The following is a 25,108-nucleotide window of genomic DNA, read 5'->3' as shown; positions in this document are numbered from 1 at the left end:
ATGTTACAGCAAGCCATGTGTTGCCAGGGTAACATATGGACAGGTATATGAAGACAGGATATTTATGTTAAAGCACACCATTTTTCTCAATACTTCGTTTAAAAGCACACCATTTTTTTCTCACTTGAAATGCCTCAATTACAGGAGAAACATTAGATAATTAATTAACTTAATTAACAAATACTAACACAATTTTAACTCGTGAACATTATAATGTGTTCTCCATGTGCAAAATGAGGCAGGCTGAGATTCATTTTAAACGTGTGTTCAGATTTTTTTTTTTCGTCTCTTTGGTCTGTTCACGGTCTTTGCAGGAAGCAAAATTCGAATAGCAGGAAATCAGATAGATACAGTTGCTTACTGTAAAAGTGAGCCATTGTTGAGGAAGGAGGGTAGATTGTGTATTTTGATGGTGACAGGTCACCTTAGGGGCTGTAACAGGTTTCTTGAAGCAGCTCGGGGAGAAGGAGAATTATTAGACATTTTGCGGAGCTGCACTGGAGGACTTGGCTGGAGCTGCCGTGAGGTCGCCTTGCTGGGCTGCTGGGAGGGGTCGTTCCAGTTACACTGCTGACCTTCAAAGACTGGGGTTTCCTAGTCACTCGGCACTGGCTTGAGAACTGAAGATTGCAGATTGAACTGCATGTTCTCGCTGGGTGCTTTAAAAAGAAAACCCTGGGCCACTTCTCGGAGGCGACAAGCCAGGAAATTCGCGTGCTGCAAAGCTACAAACCGCTGGTAATTATGTACAATTGAGGGAGCGTTGTGTGTATGAAGTCTTTTTCGGGCAGGCAGTGTAGCGATAGTTACCACTGGGGAATCACTGTTTAAATGCCACATTCTAATGTTGCCATCCAAATGTAAAACAAATGATGTAATCTTTCTTTTTCTTGTTGCAAATATGAAATGAAGTTCGTGGTGTTATTGCATTTGTTTTTCTCATGTTTCTTTCAGAGAGGATTGCCTCACAAGAATGGTAATGTATCATTTTGAAATGAAATTGTGATAACACACAATCTGCCGAAGAGTATTCTTGCTTCTGTTTTTCATTTGGTGCCTAAAAACAATATTATGCCATAGAGGGAATGATGTTTAATGTGCCAAGTTTCTATACAGATGGAGTAATGTCATCAAAAGTTATAAATAGCTGTGTGCGCGATTCCACTCAGGGTATGTGTGTGTGTGACTTCTGAGTGGAATACAATACAATAGTCTGCTGGGCTTCCATGAATCAGCAGAGAGAGAGGCCTCTGGAAATATAATCTCACTAATGTAAATAAATTAGTGATAATACCACATGGGTTTGTGAAAATTGTGGTATCCATAGAATGTAGGCCTGAGGTCTCTAGTGATCACACGAACAGACCAAGCAAGAAGAAGGGGGGGGGGGTTTGGATATTGGGGCCACAAATAGAACTGATGCTCATCACTATACCACTACAAAATGCATACCAAACCCAATCTGAATGCAAGAAGTAGTCATTGCTAAATCACCAATTCTTTGGCGGTAAGAAGATACCGTCAGGCCCCAAATCTACACAAAATACCCTACAGGCCACCAGGGATGACAGGTAAAAACAAAGCAACCCTTAAAAGGAACACAGTCAGTAGCGGGAAGTTCAATGTTGCAACAACTAGAATTATGCCACAAGAGTGCCTTGTCCATAGGAGCCTTGCAATGAGAATGAGTTTCAACCAAGCAGCATCACCACATATGACCGGGCAAAGAGATACATAAAGACTTAGTTGTATGGGAACTACAAGAGAAAAGTAATATGGCGCAAACCTGTGAATGACACCACCAAAATGGCCTTGTTTCACCGACGCTGCAGGGGGACAAGGGGTTTTTGGTATATGCTTTGGCAATAAATAGTGAGCAGGCCACTGCCGCCCCCCCACTGGCAGGAGCTAGGTGGAGCCAAAAACAGTACTTTGCTGAAAATATTCCCCATATTGCTGACTAATACAGAGTTGGTCACATGGTCAAACAATATAGGAGTGGTGCACGTGCTAAAACAAAGGAACGAAAACACACGGGCTGGTTGCCAAATTGGCAATAAGGTTTGATGTTAGCCGAAGCCCAGTAAATGTTGCATTGGCGTTATTTACATAACCAAACCACACAGGCAGGTTTCCAAACTTGAGGTAAAAGTTTGACCAAAGCTGAAGCTCATTAAAGGCCTCACTGATTTTAATCAATTACCCACACCACAGGGGCAGGTTGCCAAACTTGAGGAAAACATTTGACGATGGCTGAAGCCCACTAATTCACCACTAAAGAAGAAAAGGCCTAAATGAACAAAAGGCAAACGCCTCACAAAGCACAAAATGTTGAGACAAGGTACCAGGGCGAGTAAGCCAGTGGGTAAATAGCAACTAATAGATTCAGCGAAATTACGTCCAAAAATACTAGTTCAGAGGAGGGACTGGAGGTATCACCCCCCACCCCAATTGACTTCCTGACCATCCACCTGGGGAGCAATGACTTGGCCCAGATAGGAAGGAACTCACGGTAGACAGAAATGTGCACCTCACCCAGAACCATTGCACATGTCTAATGACAAACAGAGCTTGAAGGCCTGAAAGAATCCTGCGCCAACATTGGCAAGAAGCTGAGTCCAACAAGATTTCAAGGCCCTAAAACAAGATCACAGTGCGTAACAAAGCCCTATTGGGCAGTGACGGGGTCCACCTCTCCGCAGAAAGGAGATTTTCTGGTCAATGGCAGAGGGGCTGTTATGAGTAATTATTTCCTATGGGGGGGGGGGCTGAGGAACTGCCAGGCAGCACCCCCTCAGGGTGGCAGCAGGGATCAGCTTCAATTTGGCCCTAGGTGGGAGTAGGGCCCCCACTCACCATATCCCCAAAATATCCGTGTTATGTTTTATTATGGTTGTCACACCATAGCTTATGTACAATAAAGCTTGTGGCTAAAGTTTTTCCACCTTACCTTTTGGTTGGCCTCTTCTTATGACACTGTCACCTGTAACACCCCGCATGGCTCCCCACCCCACACACTAAAAAAAGTTCCAGGCTCATCAGCCGAAGCATGGGCCGACTGCGGTGGAGGGGGCTGGATCGCACATGCCCACAAACATACTGGCAGGGCCGCAGCCCACAACGAGTCCACAGCAGGAGACTCGCTAAGCAAGTCGGCAGGCGGAGAAGATGTTTGGCTGGCAACTGAGTGCCAGGATCTACTGTGACACTTACCGACGTGCTCGTTAAATCGCTTCAGTGGAGCCTTTGGGAAAGACATGTCTACTTCAAGACTCCCCGGCCAGGCGAATCAATGTCTCCAAACTCCACTTCTGGATAAGTTAGCAACAAAACACCAGCGCTTCTCGCCTGTGACAAAACCTCAATGAAATCAAATGAAACGCCAAAAAAGAACGAAATGCCATTCGTTAGAACACTGCCAATAAAAAGCAAGCAGGACAGGAAGTATCGGCTGTAAGCCAATCAAAGAGGCTTCCGCGATTGAACGACCCAGACCTGCCCCTAACGGCCAATGGTAGGAACCTGTTCCACTGTGGTAATGGTAAACTAGTTGCATCAGTGGCCAATGAGGAAAGGACCACTTACGATTGGTTGAGCGTACGTCTCCCCCCCCTCCCTTGGATGCAAATAAAGCTGGCCGCCATATTGGAATTCCAGTTACTGAGAAGGGTGGCTCAGACTGTTTACGGCAAATTAAAAAAAAATCGGAACAAGCAGCAAGATACAAATTATACTGTCTGGGGGAAACATTGAATACGTGCATCATTTAGCAATAATGCAGACAGTGTCACCTCATTACTTAAAACGTGCATTGCTTTCCACTTTTAAGATTTCTGCGAGTCTCAGGGCTCGACTGCTCATTGGTGTGTCCTTCTTTTATGTCATGGGCAGCGGCCCTTAGCAGCTCTGCTCTGGTTGGGTTTACCCGCCTCGAGTTCTGTTTATGCTTTCAGTTTGCAGGCGCGGTGGATTGCTGGATGACAGCTTGAAATGTCTATGCACTTCGATGAGCGTAGTGGAGTTGTGCCCTGCCGCACCTCCTGGGGTCTCTGGTATCAGACTATGGAGGAGGTGTACATCGAGGTGGCCGTACCTCCTGGAACTACGGCCAAGGAGGTCCAGTGCGTTTTGGAAAGCCGGCATCTCTCTCTGATTGTGAGAGGAAAGAACATTTTAAAGGTGCATAGAGTGACTTAATCTCTCCCTGACTGTGGACCCAGGTCGGGAAGTTACAGTTCTTTACTACCGAGCTAGTGAGTTAGCTTACGTTTTATTTGTCTAGAACATTTGTGCCTTGCCCACTTCGTAACTTAATTGTTTCTTGGTGCTTTGGATAGAATCCCGTAGAGCCGCCAAGTTTTCAGTTTGCCCATGTGGCATTTACATTTATTGGAATATGAGTGAGTGACGTTTCAATAATTGTTGTGTGACACTTAAAGGGGCGTGGGCAGTAGTACCCTGATGTCAGCAACCCAAACATAATGTGGCAGAGAGCGGCTAGTTTGGTGGATTTGTGGCATTTGGCACGGGGAGGGGGATCCCTAGCATGCAGATGAGGGCTGGTAAAGGACATCTTGGAGAAGGAAAAGTTACTTATGTCTTGAGCATGAATGTTATATCAACCAAATGCACCCTTACAATGACACTTTCTCCACTAGTGTCATTTTCCTTGGTTTGTTGAATTGCAGCACAGAGCATTCAAATGCTGAGTGTGCAGTAGATGACATTTGTAGGTTAGGGCGATGAGCACGTTGCTCTCTCGCCTTGTGCCCCTCGGTCGGCTCATGATCAGCCGAGTCCGCTCTATACAGTGGCAGAAATGGGTCATTCTCTGTCCCTCATCAAATGATGGACAACTGCTGACAAGGACCACCCACTAAGGGATCAATCTCTGTCAGGTGATCCGGCCTTACTCTGATGAAAATCCTGTGACCAATAATTACATGCATATATTGGGCTTAGTGTAATCTTCGTGTTTTTATATGCGATTTTGAGTGACGCATGAGGGGGCGTGGGCTGAAGAAGACTGATGCCAACAGCTGAACCTAATGTGATGGAAAGCAGACAGCGGCTGGTTTTCTCGGTGTAAGGGCTGTAAAAAAAAGCAGGGAGACGCCAGATTGAAGACAAATGCTCTGGAGGACATTGTGCGTAAGGAAAGATTGCTGATTAATAACAGATATTTTGAGCATGAGCTACACATTCCAATATACTATTGCCTATGCTCTGGAACCTATCCCATGTGTGACATTTTCTTTGCCTTGCTGGACTGTCTGAGAGTGCATAAAAATGAGTGTCGCACTAGATGGGACACTTGGCAGGTCTGTGCAGATAGTTAAATCATGAATGTCTTTTTAAAATGTCTCTTTTTTGAAGTCTTTTGCGCTAAAAAACTTTGGGGTTGGTTATGTCTTCTGTGAAGTTATATTTCAAAATAACCTGCCGTGGGGGTGACTGCAAGTCTCTTATAGTCAAATGAGCTGACTGTCTACCAACACCCTAATATATAATACTCAAAGCACAATTTGTTTTTCTAAAAAAACATTTTTAGAATTATCAACAATCAATCTTTTACAAAAAATACATCGTACGACTCCTTCTGTTCCTCAACACATCAAATGATGAAATCAGCAGTCCCTAATTGACTTGCTGACTAATGCTGATAACCCAGAGTGAAATTGCTAAATCAATTACTTATGTTCGTGGACATTATTGGCGGTTTGTATTCAATCTACACACTCAACGTTTCTAAACATGTTTCTGTTCTATGAAATACTTAATATTGAACATTCATCAGGAGCAACACATCTATATCACAGATGTTCATCAAGAGCAATTGAGTCTTTAGAGTATATAATAAAAACTGTTTTTCAGTTTCTTTTTATTCTTCCCTGCTGGCAGCTCAAGGCATTTTAGAGACCTGCAGATGACATAAATGGAATTAATTAGTCCGACTTAATTAGGGTGAATCCTTGCTAAAACTGTGAAGATTCTAGCACATGGTAAAAAATACCATGTTTTGAGTATTTAGTCTCATCCCCCATCTCTCCATATTTTTGATTGCATGGGTCAACCCATTAAAAATATAGTTGCAATCCTATTATTAGTAAGAGTGTTGAAAATATAGTGTACCAACCACAATGGAGTGGTGAATTCAAGAATCACCGGTAGCGCAGCTAGCTATTTAAATTTACCTTGTTCCATGAACCACAGCTCACCTGACTTTCCTCTCTCGCCTTATGGGCTTCATCCACCCTATTTGTTTACTCCAAGTTCAGAGAGGCTAATGGGAGATAGGGTGGCAGTAATCATCTCCTCCGCTGCCAAAGAACTGTGAGGGAGTGCTAGGCAAAAAAGGTTCTCTTTTGCAAATATTCGCAAAGCAGAAATAATCGGGATGATACTTTTATAAAGCTTACAATATCCTCTCTGGCAAAGACCAGTATATGTCAACTTTCTTTTCTTTAAAAGACAGTCCTGCAATTCCCTTAAAAAATGTATGTTATTACATAATGCAAAATTACAGTACAAAACACTGACTTTTCTCCATGTTTTTCAGTAAGGGTTAAGGTAGTGGATCTAAATCTCATAGTGTAACCTAGAGTTCATTTTGCTGGGGTTAGTGCATCATATTGATGAGTGAACACTTTTGAAAATGTATATTATCACACGGCCAAATGCTTTTGATAGAAACCTAGTTCTGTGACCTGCTGATTGCATGCATCTGCACAGCTGGGGCTCTACCCATGAGCTGACCCCAAAGTCCTTGACAATCTATTTTATCACCATGTTGCTTTAATCCAGCTCCCCTGAAAGTGACATGGCTGCAAAACTACAATATTCCACCTAGTTTGCCCAGTTATCTGCCTGCTTGTAACCGTTTATTGAGAGGCCACCCTCAATGCGAGGAGTTCCTTCCCTCCCTCCCCACTGAAGGTGTCACGCAACAAACTATTTAATTGATTCTTTTATTCAACCCTATTTCAGATGCATATCATAGCCCTTGGATACCTACCCCTGAGCTACCATGAGCCAAGAACCTGGCCGGGGTACAGAAAATATATTTATATTTATTTGAATTAGATGTTCTGAAACTCGCACTGAAGTGTCCAACATCATTTTATCCATGGCACAACACAATAAACTTCTCACAACACACACAAATCACAATTCTTTACTTTTTACAGATTTCACTTCAAGAAATAATTGGCACTGGTCAATGAACAAAATGTATAAATGTAGTACTGTGCAATTTCGTTTTTCCTGCAGGTTTAAAAGGCTAGCAGTTTGGTTTTTCAGATTTGGACAAGTATATGGCCATTATGATTTAACCCACACTTTTGGTCTGTGTTGGGGAAGTCGGACAGAAACATTAGAATGATTTGGGAATTTTGGATGTCAGACCACCCCACCACTCCACTTAAAGTCCTGTGTTAGGAGTAGTTGGACAAAAAGATTGGACTGATGTAACAACAAAGACACAACTCTTCCTTAAAGAAGTCAGGGTTAACAGAACAAAAAGGATTACCCAATTAAATTATAGGATATTGTTTTTCAGCACACACTGGGAAGTGAGCTTTGTTAATTTCGAATTTTAACAAATAAAAACCCTGTTAGGTTCTGAAAAAGGGAATTCATTAAATTAATATTGTTTAGTTAAATACGCTAAGGATTTACACAGTTGTGCCCCCGTCCGCTATAAAGGGAAAGGATTTAAGGCAAGCAGATTCCCCCTCCTTTTGGTCTCACAGGGCTCAGTTCTACTTGCATAGAAATCCTCAGTTTAAAGTTCAGGAAAGCCAGCTGCATGTCAGGGACCTCTGGAAAGATAGGGCAGGGGTCTAGTAACTCCACGCTCAAGGATGGCCCCTAGCACTCCACCATAGGACCCAGTCAGCTTTTAGGCCTTCCTTGAAATAGTCAGCTCCACCCAGATGCACTATTTATTTATTTATTACATTTATATAGCGCGCAGACAGCCCGGGGGCATTGTGGCACTGTTACTTGTAAGGAAAACTTAGTTACAATGGTTACAGGTTGTGCCTTGGGTTAACAGTGAGGCAGTGACCTGTGATCAGATATAGGTGGTGTCATACCACGTAATGCATCATACATGAACATTCATCAAAGGCTAGGCATATGTTTGTTAGGTGAACAGGGTCTTTTTCAAGGCTTTCCGAAAGGCGGCCAGTGAGGGTTCAGAGCGCAAGGAGCTAGGGAGGGTGTTCCAGTGTACGGCAGCGAGGTACGGGAAGCTAGAGCCCCCTGCTCTGGCTCTTTTTACCCTGGGTACTGAGAGCATGCTGGCATAGGGTGACCTGGTGGGTCTTGCGGAGGAGACCGGGTGGATCCTCTGGGAAAGGTACATTGGGGCGGCAAGATGGAAGCATTTGTGGGTGATGCTTAGAGCTTTGAATAAGATCCTTTCCTTTATGGGGAGCCAGTGGGATGCTTTTCTGGCAGCGGTGATGTGCTCTCTCTTGGCAATGCCTTGTGCAGCACGCAAGGCATTGTTCTGTATTACTTGGAGCTTCTCAAGGTTTTTGTTGGAGGTCCCTAGGAAGAGAATATTGCAATAATCAAGCCGCGAGCCAGTTATGGCCCTGGCTATGTTAGTGCATGTTTCTTTTGACAGATAAGGTCTGATTGCGTTAAGGAGTTTTGCATGGTAAGCAGCAGAGGAGGCGATGGTGTTTACTTGTCTGGTCATGGACAGGTCGGAGTCTAAGTAGACGCCTAGTGTTTTTACTGTGTCTAGTACTGGGATCCTGATTGAGTCAATAGTGAAGTGACTAAACTGTGCGTCAAGTTTTTTGATGGTGTCAGGGGAGCCTACGAGTAGGAGCTCAGTTTTGTCGGAGTTAAGGCAGAGGCCGTTGATAGCCATCCACATTTGGATTGTGTTGTAGATGTTGTTGAGGGTGGCAGAGTCCGTGTCATAGTCTCCTGTCAGGGTGAGAAGGATCTGTGTATCGTCGGCATAGTTGGTGTAAGAGATGCCCATGGCGTCAAGGATGAGGAAGAGGGGGCGGGTGAAGATGTTATAGAGGGTGGGGGAGAGGCAGGAGCCTTGGGGCACCCCACATAGCATGATGGAGGGTGATGCCGTGGCTATGTCAGAGAAGACCTGCATGGTCCTGCCTTGGAGGAAGGAGGTGATCCATGTGGTGGCTTCTTGAGAGAAGTTGGCTGTGGAGGAGAGGTGGTGGTAGAGGATGTCGTGGGATACAAGATCAAAGGCTGCCGACAGGTCCAGGAGAAGGAGCAAGACAGGTTTGCCTTGGTTCCTTGCGTCGTCCATTTGGTTTTTGAGGTCGAGTAGGGCAGTCTCTGTCCCGTGCCTGGGGCGAAAGCCGGATTGTCTCAGTCCAAGGAGGTTCTGTTCTTCAAGGAAGTGCTGGACCTGCAGGTAGGCTGCTTTGTCTAGAATCTTGAGGAGGAAAGGGACAGTGGTGATGGGGCGGTAGTTATTAGGGGAGGTGGGGTCAAGTGTGGGTTTCTTTATGAGGGGTTGGACCCATGCTTCCTTGAGGCATGCGAGGACTTTCCCTGTGGTGAAGGAGGCGTTGACGAAGGCTGTTAGGAAGGGCGCCAGGGTGTCTGCACAGTCTTTGATGATGGAGGCAGGACAGGGGTCGCCTTTGCAATTGGAGGGTTTTATGTTTTTCATGATGTTGATCATGTCTTTTTCTTGGATGGTTTTAAAAGAGAAGGTGGGTGGGGCCTCTGTGGGTGAGGGGGGCGGTGGCGGCGAGGAGGGTGTAATGTGGGTGGAAAGTGATAGTTTGGTGTTTACGATTTTGGCTTGGGGGGTGCTGATCTTATTGCGCATGGCTGTTTGGATGTTGTCACACCATTCTTTATCCTTGGTGAAGTTTTGGGGGGTGGGTGTGGGGGTTTCAAGTTCCCTGAATATGGCGAACATTTCCTTGGTGTTCGATTTGGCCTCCGTGATTCTATCTTCAAAAGATTTAGCTTTGGCTTTAATGATGGCTTTCTTGTAATTATTTGCAAGGGATTTGAAGTTGAGTTTGTCTTTATCATCCCGGGAAGTTTGCCAAAGAGCTAATGCTGCTCGTTTGTCGATGTGTAGTTTTAGAAGGTCTTGGGTGAACCACGCATTAGCGTGTCTATTGGGTTTGGTTTTGCGTGGTTTAAGTGGGGCGATGGTATTGATTGCTGCCGTGATGGCAGTATCGTAGTTTTTGGCCAGGGTTTCTGGGTCGTTGGGGAATGGGGCTCTGAAGGCAGGTCCCTGTAAGAAGGGAAAGAGTCTTTCTTTGGTCAGTTGAGGGGCACACCTTGTAAGGGCTGGAGGTAAGGGTAGAGGGGAGTGGGAAGTGATTGTCGTGGTGGGGATGTTGAAGGTGATGGTGTGGTGGTCAGACCAAGGGGTGGGGGTGTTGCCTGTGACTGTGAGGGGACAATTGTGGTGGGCGATCCAGTCTAGAGATCTACCTAGGGCGTGTGTGGGGTTAGTGATGGTGTTGATGAATCCTAGGGTGGCTAGGGCTGTGTCAAGAGCTTTGGCCGCGGGGTCTTTGGTGTCATTGAGGCCAAGGTTGCTGTCTCCAAGGAAAATGGCTTTGGAGGACTTTTTAAGGTTGTCCGTCAGGAGGTGGGTGATGGAGGCCTGGAAGTCTCCTAAGGGTCCTGGTGGTCGATATATGAGGTGTAGGGTGATGGTGCATTGGTGAGTTTCAATTGAAGGTAGTCGCTGTTATTGTTAATAGTTTTGTCCACCTTTCTGATGGTGATCGAGTCTTTGGCTATGAGTGCGACACCGCCTCCAGTGGTCAGGCGATCTTGTCTCGTGATGGCATAGCCAGGTGGGAGAGCGAGGGATAGGGCGGGGCCTGAGGCTTCGTGTAGCCAAGTTTCGATGACCATTAGAAGATCTAAGTCTAGGGTGGTGATGAGGTCGTGGATGTCTAGCGCGTGCGCATTGATGAATCGGGCGTTGATGAGGGAACATTTGAGGTGTGGTTCAAGGGTGACATTGATGGTTGAGGGTGGCACATCCGAACCATTTGGGTGCGCATTTTCTGGGGTCATAGACACAGATAAAGTGGCATTTGCAACATTAGGTAGCATGGCAGTGGTAGAAGAATTGCAGATTGCGGTAATTACATTCAGACCAGTGGGGGGCATATTTTCTGGGGTCATAGACACAGATAAAGTGGCATTTGCATCATTAGGTAGCATGGCAGTGGTAGAAGAATTGCAGATTGCGGTAATTACATTCAATCGTGTGGGTGACACGTTATCGTGAGACTTAGACATTGTATCCAATGCAGATGGGATAAGGCGATGCTTAATTAGTGGGCTCGGTTTCGCTGTGTGGCTAAGTCTACGGGATCTATGCAGTACTGAGGAAGGAGCCTTTAGGTTAGTGTCAGATTTCATGGTTCTTGACTGTAGGCGTGTATTACGTGCACTTGTGGGGATGGGTAGAGCGAGCAATACGCTCGGGAGAGTACGTGTGCGTAAACGCTGTTGCCTTTTTGCAAGTGAATTGAGTAGTTCAGGAGTGCGGGACTCCTTACCTTGTGATTCCTGCAGGATTCCACGGCGATCGGCAGACTGCGAGCAGCGAAGAGCTGCTAAGAGGAGCGCTGGCCTTTTTCTGCGGCCTTCTTCTCCCGGCTTCGCCTCACGGCACCCTCTACCTCCATTTAAGGCAGGAGGGGAGGGGCAGGCAGGTCGGGGGAACGAATCAGCATCCGGGCCTGCGGCGGTGATTTACGCGGGATGCAGGGACGCTCCTGGAGTCAGGTGGATGGCGGCGGCCATCTTAGGAGCCGCGTGGCACTCTCCGCAGTCTCCTCTAGTGTTTCCTTGCAGCTGTCAGATGGTAAATTTCAGCAGCTCTGTCCCTTCCTCATAGTGCATTCCACCTTTTATATAGCAGCGATGACACCACCAAGTTTACAATCTGGGGGAGTACCCTGCAAGAGTTATCGCTACTAGGATTGGACAGTTACGCTTCTCTCTCCTCCCAACTCCTGCATCTCTCTACGTATTGGTTCAATAGTCCAGAGCAGAGAGATGGCAGCTGTCATGACCCTTAACCCTGGCCCTCACTGGCAAGTCAGCCTTCCAGTTATGGCCAGGTCAAAGGCCTTAAAACCTTATCCAAGTCTCTCTTGGAGTCAGTCCTGGCGCCTTTGGCGCCAGGCTCATAACCATCATGAAGACCAACATTAGAATGAGACTATTTACTTGGGACTATTTAACTTGGGGGGGGGGGGGGGTTCAGCCAACATGGAGGCACACACATAGCTCAGTTACAAGGAAATTGAGCTATGCGGTCTAGTCTTTTGGGTGTGGCAGGCCTGGAACTACTTTACCTGGACTACTTTGGGTGTGGCAGGCCTGGGACTACTTTACCTGAGACTATTTAAACCGCACATAAACAGCAGAACATGCTTCGTGTTATTCTGCTGTGGGCTGTGTAACGCCACCGTGTCCAGTTCTTTGATGCCAGCTTACTTGAAACCAAGGACCTGCAGAGAGAGGAAGAACACTACGAAACTTACCTGGAATAGTATCCTGTCTTCAATCCATCGCCGACTTCAGTTCCACTCACCTGAAGGTACGAACTCCATCATCTGGCACCGCATGCATCCCGGAATATCATAACCTGGAAAGAGGAGGAAGAAAGACCACATTAATAAGTGTTTACTCACGTTTCCTCCCGAGCGAAGAAAGCCACACAATTCCTACCTGGGTAGTCCTCTCCTGGTCATTATCATTGCTGGAACATCACGGCGCTCGGCGAGGAACATCGCGACCTGCAAGGAGAGAAAAGACACAGGTTAGCAATATAAAAGGCAAAACAGCGCCGCACATTGCGCATTACTCATCGGACAGCATCGCGCACACCGCGCTTTCGCCTACCGGCCCATGCTCATCTTCAAACTGCATGGCAACACCAAAATACCTTTCCATACCTAAAAGGAAAGAAGCAAAACATTATTATTAGAACTAAGAGGAATATAGGAACTGCATAAGACTGTAAAGCAGAAAACCTACGGAGTCACAGCAGGCCTGGATTCCCACAGGGGGCTTGCACCAGTGAGTAACTTGGTCGCTGCTCGCCCCCCACATCTACGCGCCCCTGCCACGAGGAGCGGGACGGAGAATCCACCTTTTACAATATTAAGGTGAGGAGAAGGCCCAAGAGGGAGGAAGGAGTTGAGGCCAAGGGAGGTGGGAAAACATAAAGACAATCTGGTATTGAATCCAGCTCTCCTATATTGCAGACCCATCTTTAACCAGAGGCCTTACCAAGGGACCGGGAGAGGGTTCGAGAGTGCAAATCATCCAACCAGGGCTGGGTGGCGTCCCCGTGGATACCAGGTGAGCATAACACAGCTTCATCTGCAATCCACATTTGTTCTCATGTCAAGTTTTGGCAAAAATCTAGTTATGTGGCGACATTTCATAATTTTACTCGCAACTGTATTGTATGGTATTTAGTTATTTATATAGCGTTCTTTCCCCATTTCTATGTCCTCCATGCGCTTTTTCCTGGTTGGAACACCATTGGAGACTGCAGTCAACGAGTCAAGGAAAGTTCTATAAGTTTTAGTTTAAGTAGATGGCAGGTGTGCGTTTTTGCCGGTCTAGGGCTTGGGTGGCTGGCTAGATTCAACTAAGCAGCCCAGTTGTCCAGGCACGTGGGAGGGTGCTGTTGGAGGTTGAGATAGAGACCTATTGTTGAGAGATTCGATGTGTAGCTGGCTATACCGAATTTATCGTTGGTAGTTGCTGTATGCTAGTGGCAGAGGTGTTGAGGTATGTCTGGTGTTTGTGTGAACGGTTAGGTGCGCTGCTGGACCGGAAAGCATAGCCATAGCTGCATTCTATGGTGCCTGGGTGCTCGGTAATGCCTGCGGCATGTGTCTTCAGATGCAGTGTAGGTATACGTACCAGAGGTCTTCAGGGGATATACGTACCATGGTATTCAGAGTTGTTTGGCTGGTGCGATCTCTGTTCAGAGCGGACTGTGTGGTCTCATCATTCATGGGCTTTCTGGTGAAAAGGGTCCTAGGATGCGCCTGGCGTGGGTGGGTATATTGTGTTGTGCCTTGGTGATGGGTGTGGGCTACCCTGGGCTACTTATCTCATTTTTTATGGTCTTTCTTGTGGGCGGCGGGTGCAGTGAGAATGTTGCAGGACTGCCACAGCAAAGGCTGCTGGAGTACTTGTCGTGTGGGAATGTTGTTGTGGGTGGGGTGATAGTGTTTCAGGTGTGCCACAACAAAGGCTGCTGGCTTACCTGGAGTACTAGTCGGGTGGGAGTGTTGTTGTGCATGTGTTGGTGGTGTATCAGGAGAAACCGCTGCAAGAGCTGCCGGCCCCTGTGTTGTGATCGAAGCAGGGAGTTTGTTCAGTGGTATAGTCTCGGGGTGCCATGGATAAGTGAGTATTGGGAAAAGCCTTCCTGAATTTCAGGTGGTTTTCAGTGGGTGGATGTGCAGCTGTAGGGAATTCCAGATGATTGGGACTTGGACGAAGAGGGAGGAACCGCAAAGCCTTGTGGAGCTCTCTGGTGGGATCACTAGCCGAAATGCTGTGCACGGCGGAATTCCGTTCCAGTGTTGTGGACTGCACGGTGGGTGATACGCATGGCTTTAAAGGTGGTGCGTCGAGCAATCGGGAGCCAGTGGGAACTCTCAGGATAGGGCTGATGTATTCTCCGGCAGGCAGGTTAATAAGCAGGTGTGCTGCCGCGTTTTGGATTCTTGGAGTTTCCTTAGTTGGGATGCCGGGGCTCCTATGTAGAGGCAATTTGTGTAGTCTGAGCAGCACAGGATGATGGAATTGATGGCCGAGAAACGGTGGGGGTAGGTGATGTAGGGGAAGATCCGCCTGAGAATCCTTAGGTGGTAGAAGCAGGTTTTGGATACACTGGTGGTGTTGGGTGAGGGATACGTCTTGAGTACAACATGCATCCAAGTTTTTTTACCATGTTAGTGGGTGCCAGTTTTTGTCCCAGTGGTTTGGGCCATGGGATTGGTTGGGGAGGAGCACTGTTTTTCTGCAGACTAGGATTTCGGTTTTCCCAGGGTTGAGGATGAGGTGGTTGGTTGTCATCCAGTGGTCGATATCAGAGAGGCATGAGGACAGGTCCGGACTGCCAGAACCTTCAGAGTTTGGGACTTTGAGGAGGATATGGGTATCGTCTGCATAGTTGTAGCAGATAAGATTGTACGAGCGGATGATTGCGGGAATGGGTTGTATGTAGAAGGTGAAGATTAGGGGTGATGTGGATGCTCCTTGGGGAACACCTTTATTTGCTGGTTGTGATGTGTATGTGAACTGGTCGAGGTGCACGATTTGCGACCGATTAGAGATAAAGGATGAGATCCAAGAAAGGGCTGTGTTATTGATTCTTTGTGTTTGTAGTCTGTCTAGTAGGATGGAGTGATCGATGGTATCAAAGGCTGTAGAGAGGTTTATCAGGATGAGAACCACGCAGCCGTCTGCGTCTGCTGTTCTTTTTAGGTTGTCCCAGATAGAGACTAGGGAAGATTCGGTTCCAGCGCAGGTCTGAAACCTGATTGCGCTGGAAAAAAAATAAGTTCCCAAGTTAGGAACTTACGTCCCCTGCACACGTTCTAATATCTGGATAACCAGACCAACGTTTTTAGAAAAATAAAGTATCTCAATGAATTATAGTCTAAATGCAAGTCATGTTAATATGAGAAACACCAATTCTTAATAAAAGACATTCAATCGATTGAGGTCACAAGAACCAATCTTCATTTTTTATTCTTGGTGGTTATCCTCTGTTTTGGAGATACACAAAGTTGTATAAGAGCGCATTTGTGTATACAGATTGCCTTTTACGGCTAAAGACATACTGCTAATATGTGACCAAAAGGACTATGTATCAAGGTACCTTATAACTAACAAATTTGTGAGTCAATACGTTTGTTGTGACTATTTTCATGCTTTTTTCATTTATGCTTTTTCCATTTCTGGACTATGTAAAATCTGAGATGCATCTAACATTGACCCCCTCTATTTTGCCTCATGAGGTGTAATTTTGTTTTGGGGATCCCCTGTATAGATATTGTTTGACTTTATGCATTTTCATACTACTGAGGACATCTACTATACACATACTGATTAGTCGGCTCCTCTAATACCTTGGCGGACACTCCTCTCTCCTACGCCTCCCTCGTTCTATTCTTTTCTTTTGGTCCAGCTTTAGATGTATCTGCATTAGCTATGCCTTAAGTATAGCACATCGACAAGTTACCCTTCTCAATAACTGCACCTATTATTTCTAGGTGTCTTTTTTAGGGCAGTTGTCCGCCCTTACCTGCACAGGTGGAGGTTAGTATTTTTTGAGCAATGAGGGTAGGCAGGGGTGTTCATGGGAGCCTGACTGGTGGCTGACTGCTAGAAACAAGAGGAATTCTTGGTGTGTGATGGCAGAGAACGAGTCAAGAGAATGTGTCTGTGGGGGGGTTTTGGGCGGAGGGCTGTGGGCGAGTGGGTGGCAGCGGTAAATGTTTTTGTTTAGCGGTGATGGCGAGCGTCTTTCGTTGGCGGCATTGTGGAAGTGCAGCGAGAGGGTGTCGCTTAGGAGCTTAGAGTGGGCATGTGCGAACATGCAGGGGATTTGAATTCTGCTATGATTCTGTGTAGTTCCTTACCCTCGTTGCAAGCATTTTGGATTTGGTTGCCATAGAATATTTTCTTGCCTTTTTTGATTTCCGATCTGTATATTCTGCTTGTCCTTGCTAGCACTGTTTTATTCTGGGCTGACGGGTCGGCTCTCCGAGCCCGTTCCAGACAGTGCTTGAGAGTTTTAAGTGGTTTGAGATTGGGGATGAACCACCTCGGCGTTGGTTTGGATCTCTGTGAGGTACGTTTTTGATGGGACGAAGGATGTGGGGGCATTTGTAAGCCAGAGGTCGAAGGATTCTATTGTTGGAGGTCCTTCCAGGAGAAAAAGTGAGTTGACAGAGTTGCAGAGTGTGAGCTCTATGTCTGGGATGATTACCACTTTGTTCCATAGTGGGACTGTAGAAGGGGGGTGTTTTGTCGGTGGTCGTGTGGGGGCCTTGACTGTTGGCCGCAGTGCTCTGAGGTATGAAGAATTACAATGCTGAGTGATCAGTCGATGACAGGGGGCAGGGGAGGTGGGTAGATATGTTTGTGGGGCTGAATTTGCGTCGAGGGTGTGACCTCTCGTATGGATGGGAGGGGAGATGTGGTGTTTCAGGTTGAGTGGTTCTAGATTGTCTGTGAGCGACCTGGTCATAGAATTTGACGGGGAGTCGAACCATATGTTGAAATCCCCTAAAATGGTCAGAGTTGGGTGGAGGATGAGGTTGCGGCCAGTGCTTCACCAAATGTGTCTGCATAGTTTTTGTTATAGCCTGAGGGGTCTGTAGGAAGCTGTGTGAGATGGAGGGTGCGAGTTAGTTTTACCATGAGGGATTCGTAGACTGTAGTGCTGGTGGAGGTGTCTTTGGTTATTAGCTTGAAATGGTCTTTGTGTAATATTGCAAGCCCCCCTCCCCTAAGTGATCTGTTCTGGATGGTGAGAATGTAGCCAGGTGGGAAGGACTCGTGCACGAGGGGTTTGTGGTCATCGGAGAACCAGGTCTCCGTAATGAATAGGATGTCTGGGTTTTCATCCATTATGAGGCCATGGATGTGGATTTTATTTTTGGACACTGACTTGGCGTTGATGAGGGTGCAGGATATTTGGTGGGATGCCCTTATGCGTAATGGGTGGGGCTGTGGGGAACAGCAGGGTCTGATGTGCGGTCTGGCAGTGCGGAGGGAGTGGCAAGGATAGAGGTGGAGTGTGGAGATGAAGGGACAACTGGAGAGGAGGCAGAGGGGAATGGAGCTAGGACTGGGTTAGGCGTAGGTGGTGAGGTTTCGCTCCTATACTGCAGTGGCAGTGGTTGCGAACTGTGTCAGAGGATGAGTGATACAAGGGGAGGGGGGCTTTAGATGCCTGTTGTCTTGTCTTTTCCTTGCAATATGAGCAGTCATGGGTGTGTGGGTGAGAGTGAGAGGTTCTCTGGTGTTGGGGTTTTGGCTAGAGCTCTTGCTGCTTGAAGGCTGGGGAAGTGGGAGTTAGGGGTGTTGTATAGTTGATTGGCGACAGTTTGAGTGAGTGGTGTTGGTTGGTGGTTGCTGGCGGGGTTGGAGTCTGATGGGCATAATAGGTGCCTCGGTGCGTCCTGCGGTGTGTTCTGGGGGACAAGGTTATCTAATCCCTCTCTCCATCTTGCCGCCCTTAGTTGCGCAGAGCGGGATCTACGGGTGGGGGAGAGTGGGACAGGTTGAGGAGGGTTGGTGTGTTGAGGGTTGCACGCTGAGGGTGCGCAGTGGAAAGTGGGTGGGCTGTGTGGTGGCAGGGGTAGGGAATGACTGCGGTGGGTCTCATTGCAGCCCCATTAAATTATCGGGTGAAGCTTATTTCCTAATTAAAGAAATACGCAAGTACCTGGGATCCAACCAAGATGTTTGGAGGGGGCAACAAACAAACCCAGAGTCCATTACGGAGCAAACCTAAATAGCAGTTTGTGGACCCCGAATGGTGAATCGGCTGAAGAAAATTTTACAACTATAAGCCAAGACAAACCAATCACAAAAGAAGGTATGTTGGTCACCATAGGGCCCTCTGTTAGCCCTGACAAGGACACAGAGAACGATATCTGCAGTGAAAATGGAACCTTGTTAACAACTTTGGTTCCCAGCAGGTAAACCTCTCTGGTCCCTTCCCGGCCCCTACTAACATTTCTATTCTCCAACCTATACCAGTGCTGTCCAGTTTCGGGTTGGTGCCACGATCAACACCATGGGAGGCAGTTGCCAGCCCAGTATCCCCTATCAGTTGCTACCCATCTTGGACATGGGGGGGGGGGGGGAGGATGGCGATCGGGGGGACTGCCTCCCAATACCATCTTCAAGAGTAACTGCTTGGTCCCCGATTGTGCCTGGTCAACTCAATTGGCCAATATTCTGCCTTTATCTGATGAGAATGTGGAGAAAGCCAGCCCCCTGGTCCCACTGGCACAGATGGATATGGAGAATGATATGGTGTCGGCAGATATGTCCTCCCTTACGTGTAGTACCTGGAGTGAGAACATGATGAACATGTGTTCAGGGAACAGCTCTTTTCTCTGTCTTACTCCATTAAGGGGCTCCAAGCAAACTACTCAATATACTGGTCCCAAATCTGATCTTATTCTAAAGGAGGATTACCTTGTACAGGGATGTCATTGCAAACAAGTGCTCTCCGAACTTGCAGCCACCAAAAGGCTTTTACTGGCTTTGATAGAAGACCAAGGGTGGGGAGGAGAGGGACTCTAAAACTGGCCCACTAGATGCAAAGTGGTTCCACAATCCACCCCCGGAACGCCTGGAGAAGACAACTATGTGTGATATACTTCCCCCGAAGAAAAGCTCAACCCCGTTCATCTGTAAATGTCAGCCAATTTCGGGCCCCCATCCGCTTTGCGGCCAGTTTGCATATTCAAGAGACCCAGTCCCAAGATGAGCAAGTTGATCAGCTGATCATACTTGGGGAAACCAATGTGGTCCCCAATTCCAACTTTATGAATACTGAAGGGGAGAATCGGCCTGCAAACATAGTGGGAAACCGTGGCCCTGGGCTGGTCAAAATTAGAACACACAGACCTTTCTCTACAGAAAGTATGATCAGTCATCAAGCCCTTGCGGGGCCCTAAGGAGAGCCACCGTATTTCTTCATGGTTTCCATAGATTGCTAACCAGCGAGAATCAAAGGAAGCTCTCTTAAATAAATGCTTGCTGTTGACCAATTTGGAAACCTTTTTCACAACTCTGCCTTATCTGGTGCAAGTCCAACACTATTCGGGCCAAGGTTAAATGGTCACAACTGTGGCGTTAAATCTAATGGATACAGAATTGTTTTGTGTAATTAAAAAGGGGATTTACTTTGTATCATTCCCCATAGTGTCCAGTAGGCCCCAGGGTCCAACATTCATTATTTTACTTTTTTTCTTCTTCTTTGACCACTTTTTCTTGAATATGAGGTATTGGCAAATTAACTTAATTGTTGTATTGTGTTACGATGTACCTTGATGCCCTGACGGCCAAATAAGGTTATTTGACAAAGATAAAGGGAGATAAAGTTCCCAAGTTCTTATGTAGTCCTCAAAGATGAGACAAGAGGAACTATGCATTTTTTCAGTGGTAGAAATCCAGTCCCATATTTCCAAATGCTTTTTAGTACTGTCTGGTCTAAATAGTAACTCTTCGTGAGTGAGCCCAATTTCAGATAACACATCATCACAAAAATGCTAAAATAATTCACTGTACAAATAGAGCTATAATTCAGTCCACGGTTCTTCAGTTCATTTAACTCCCAATAGAGAGTATCTAAATCTGCGTTCATAATTTGTACGGAGTACATTTAAGAAAATTCCCTAACCCCCTACACCTTAAAGATCGAATCCCCAGTTTAAATCTAAGAACGGCTATGGGAAATGACTTTGGCAGTTAATTTTACACTTCTTGTCTGTAATTGAGGGATGTATCGTTTAGTTGTATACTATAAATTAATTTAGGTACAATCTTGCCCTCATAAAAGTTTAGGGCTGGTAGGATGGAGAAATTGCTGTCTTTCTATCCGCCTTACTGATCTGGTTAGCCTGTCCGGAGGATTTATTTCTTCTTAGTGGTGAACTGGATCACCTTCGTTTTTTCATTGTTAATGGACAATGAATTTCCTTGCGCATAGATCCCATAAGCATAAATTAATCTTTGTAGCACCCAGGGAGTCAGATCAAATGACAGGAAATCATCCACCTAGGAGAGCCACGTAAGCTTCTAATGGTTCAATTTAGGCGATGCAAAGGCCGATTTAGCTAGTGACTCGCCCACGTCGGAGACCTATAGATTGAAAAGACAGGGAGCAAGAATGCATCCCTGTCCTATTCCTGTAAATGTAATTCAACCCGTCAACTCCCCATTATGATTCATTCTAACCTGGATGTTCAATTCTGAGTCAAGCCCTATTAACCTCAGTAAACCTACAGTGATATTCGACCTAGACCATTTTTGCCAAAGTAGGTTCCTGTTAACTTTATCAAACGCAGAGGTTATATCGATAGTTGCTGCATAAGTCTTATTAGCCATACCACTCCAAGCAAGTTTCTGAACAATCCCCAATAGCAGACTGTTAGGAAAGATTTCATTTTTATATGTAATTTTCACTCCAGTTGTACACCCCCAAACTTTTTGCTGCTGTTTATACAACTTAGTCTGACTTTGCCAGGGAAGCACAGCATTCTCCTGCACTCCTCTGGGTTTCCGCTCACTTTTTATGGGGAAAGTGACATGCCCTTAAGACAGTCAGTACTGGCAGACTTTGTTTCCCTTAGTCCTTTTCCAATGTTGCAACATGTAGCAAGTGCACAAAGTACCTTACAGTACGGTGCACTTGGGTCTCATAGTCATTTCTAAAGACCCTAGATACTCGCGTAGAACTTTTTGGGAGATGTGCAGATGTGTCATGGACAGGGCTGGTGGCAGCTTATCTTTTCATGTAATTTTAACCCTTTCCTGCCATTTTAACCGCGCTTACTGCGTTTGGCATGAATAGGTGGCCTGGATCCAAAATGGCCATGCCACGAGGTTCTTTGTCCTGTCATTTGGCCATCTTGTCCTTTTGCCTTCCCCAGGTCGAGCCAACCCGGGTCCGTCCTTATTTGGTCATGCAGTTTCCTGCGAAATGCCAAGCTTTCGCGGGCTTCTACATGCCTTGCGTGTGTGCCTCCAGGATGTGGGCTGGGGTATCTGTCCCCAATACAATCCTGGGTGTCAGAGAGTCTGGAGTGCTGTGAATGCCTGGGACCACTGTGGTCCGTGATTGGTCCATGTATGGAATGTGTGTTTGTGAGCAGATCTCCCATTGGGTCCTCTCCGTTTTGGCGCAAAGGGAACTTTGGATAAGGGGAGGCCAAAAACACCCATATCATGTCAATCTCTGGAGTTCTCACTGAACGAAGAATAGGATCCAAGTACCCAGAAACTAAGAAGCCGAGTCGAGGAACCGCTGGTGAACCACTGGAAGGTTTGGCACCCTGAACCTGATGTCCCGTGGGACCCCTCTGTATCTGGTCGTCCTAGAAGGTCTGCGAAGACGCTTCGACCCATTAGAATAGTGGGACCAACTATTCTCGACACCTTGAACAAAACCTGCAAGGAAGCCTTCTCGGAAAGTGTCCCTGGGCCAACCAGTGGGCTGACCAGCTTAAGCAGGACCTTTGTTCTGTCTCTGCCGTTGTTTTGGGGAGGCCCTCGAAACTATGCAATTTATAAACTTTATGTTGGGCAATTATTATTTTGGACTGTAATGCATTACCACTTTGCCCTCCTTTTTGATGTTTGGGCCTTATTGTTTGTTATTTTGGCTTACTACATATGATCATGTCAAATATGTACCAAAATTATGTGTCATAATATGGCAGCCTTGGAAGAAGAGCGTTGTTGCTCGAAACACGTGTCGGCTGTGTTGATTTGATAGAAATTAAATCTTGCTCAATTAGCTCAAACAATTTTGGATGTGTGCGCAATTCATGGTAGCAAACCCACTCTTAACAATCCCTTGACATAGCCACCTGGCAGGGCGACTATGACTTGTTCCCAATTGTAGCCCCTACACACCTTATTCTTTGTCGGCGCCTAACCTCAACTATCCATACTGCCAAAATTCTCTCAAAACATTAACTTTGGATAACGAGGATTGGCTGCCAGACCATTCTTTACCAAAATTATAATTGGTCATGGCTCAAGCAGCAGAATATATATTAACCCGTGTAGATGATGTAAAGGCTTTATTTGAACCAAGGGGTTCAACCCTGAACCCGTTTAAGAGACTTACTTCGGAAACTGAGGATCTCAGATCTAAATTTATTCGATTAGAACGCCTTAGTATAAAAGAGATCAATACATTCTGGGAACAAACTACTCTTACTCATTATCTTCAAGAAAATAAAATCCCACTTGGTCTTCATATATTAATTTTGCCATATTTTGAATATCCCGATGATGGAGATTTAGCAACAGAATGGGAATCCAATTTAACAGCTAGCTCCAATAACATGCTTAAGTTATTAATAGAGCACGCTAAACGAGATCACGCACGAATTGTAGTTCCGATTGACGCACTTAAAGAAGAGATTGCCCTCTTCGATGCACCAAGCGCAACCATTGATAAAAATTTCAAAACATTATATACCAGGTTATGCAGACATCAGGATGAGGTAAAACTCTGTAAATCTCGGAAATTTTCAAGAGATGATAGGGACTACCGGGATAATAGGGTTTACACCGATCAGCCCAAATATGATGAGGTATCCAAATCTAGAAGTAGCAGTCTGGCGTCCTCGCCAGCTAGCTCTGATATAGAAAGCGAAAGCGAAAAACCAAGTACTAGCCAAGCCCCTGTCTCGGAGACACCAGACAATGTCTCAATATCATTAGATGTTGAGAGTCCAGAAGTTTCCGAAGCTCAGTCAGATGTACTTCATAATACTCGTCCTTCAGCTTTTTTAGAACAAATACGCTATTTCAAAAAAGGCAATCGGCAAGCAGCAATCGCTGCCATGAAAAAAGTTCGGTTTCAAATCCCACCTGCTACAAATATCTTAACCCCACGCCTAAATACAGGGGGACAAGGGGTGGCAAACCCAACAGGAGGAAACGCTCCACCACCCCAGTGGAGAGTAACTTGTGCATCATATCAGCAGAACCTCGGGAATCCAAGCAATTGAATTTAATTTGCAATTTTGAGTAGTTATGTGCTCTCTTCAAGAGAATGTGCAGTAATAAACAAAGGACTTTCCTTTGCACCTTCCGGTTACAAAGAATACGTTCAAATTGATTTGTACAAGTTTATACGTAAACGTAAAAAATATTTTGCAACCCAGGTGAAATATTTTAAGAGCAAACCCACTGTACCGTGCCCATCAGATATCACGTTGCAAATGATGCACAATACACATGTTCTGTTGTCTTTGGATGAATGAGAATCAAAGCCAATGTTAAATGTAAGTGATCTCATGAAAGAATTAGACATACAGCAACGGAACTTGAAAATTAAAGAATTATGTCCTAAATCTAAATTTGTTCTGATTTTTCCAAAAAACAACTTAATTGACACATTCCATCGGGCCGTAATCAACGACATCCACCACATGGAGGATTTTTCTAAAAAATGGAAAAAGCACAAACATAATTTGTCTAGATAGGAACAACAGGCATTACATAAATTAAAGACCAAAGACTCACTAATCATCAAAGAAGCAGATAAAGGGGGGAATGTGGTACTCGTGGACAAGCAGGAGTACATTAGTATGGGATTAGAACATTTGAATTCCCCCGGTTGCTATGAACAACTCCCTGTCAATCCTTTACCTGAACTTCGCCAATTAGTGAACTCACTAATCAATGAGTGGCATTCCTCAGGACTTCTCACAGACGTTGAAAAACAATTTTTAACTATTAATGGACCCATTATGACAACCGCATATTTCCTGCCCAAAATATATTTACATCTGGAAACGGTACATTGATGACGTGTTTTTGATTTGGACAGGTACTGTGGAGTGTTTGAAAGAATTTGTGAATTACTTGAATAACAATGATTGGGGTATCTAATTCACTCATGAATACAGTAGTTCAAGTATTAACTTTCTGGATTTGACTATTAGGTTGCATGATAACGAAATTGTGACAATTGCAACGCACCGAGCCGCCGCAGCCTACCACAATATAAAGGGGGAGGAGGGATGCGGCCAACATGAACAACTAGACCACTCAACAGAACGTCACAATCGCGTGACAGAGTCTTTAATGGAGCGTCCAGAAGTGCCATAATTTCCACGAGCGATGCATGACTCGCAGTTACCACCCGGCCCAACACTTAGCCCTGTTGCAACTGTATCCCTCTTTATCAGTGGGAGATTAAATTCATCTGAGATCTGATGGTCACTCCATTTGCACAATATCACCCTGAAGGATCATTGTTCACATAGATATAATCCAGGTTGGAGTGACTCTGCCCTCTTGACCATGT

The 25,108-nt window shown here is 45.8% G+C and overlaps 2 protein-coding genes across 3 annotated transcripts in view; one reads left to right on the top strand and one right to left on the bottom strand.

Moving 5' to 3' along the window:
- The window catches only part of HMMR (hyaluronan mediated motility receptor), a 630,884-nt gene extending 627,486 nt beyond the window's left edge, over positions 1-3,398 (bottom strand). Inside the window, exon 1 of one of the 2 annotated variants that reach the window (XM_069654282.1) lies at positions 3,214-3,398. In XM_069654282.1, the coding sequence (XP_069510383.1) occupies positions 3,214-3,259 (46 nt within the window). In that variant the 5' untranslated portion in view covers positions 3,260-3,398. The remainder of the gene's footprint in view (positions 1-3,213) is intronic. The other variant, XM_069654284.1, reaches the window with a different exon arrangement.
- Positions 3,399-3,859: 461 nt separating this feature from the next.
- NUDCD2 (NudC domain containing 2) overlaps positions 3,860-25,108 on the top strand; it is a 316,419-nt gene continuing 295,170 nt past the window's right edge. The window contains exon 1 of the mRNA XM_069654281.1: positions 3,860-4,179. Coding sequence (XP_069510382.1) covers positions 3,991-4,179 — 189 coding nt within the window. The 5' untranslated portion in view covers positions 3,860-3,990. The remainder of the gene's footprint in view (positions 4,180-25,108) is intronic.

Source organism: Ambystoma mexicanum, chromosome 3q, assembly GCF_040938575.1.
Source record: "Ambystoma mexicanum isolate Mex_15411 chromosome 3q, UKY_AmexF1_1, whole genome shotgun sequence".
Taxonomy (NCBI): domain Eukaryota; kingdom Metazoa; phylum Chordata; class Amphibia; order Caudata; family Ambystomatidae; genus Ambystoma; species Ambystoma mexicanum.
This window is presented reverse-complemented; position numbering and strand designations above follow the sequence as displayed.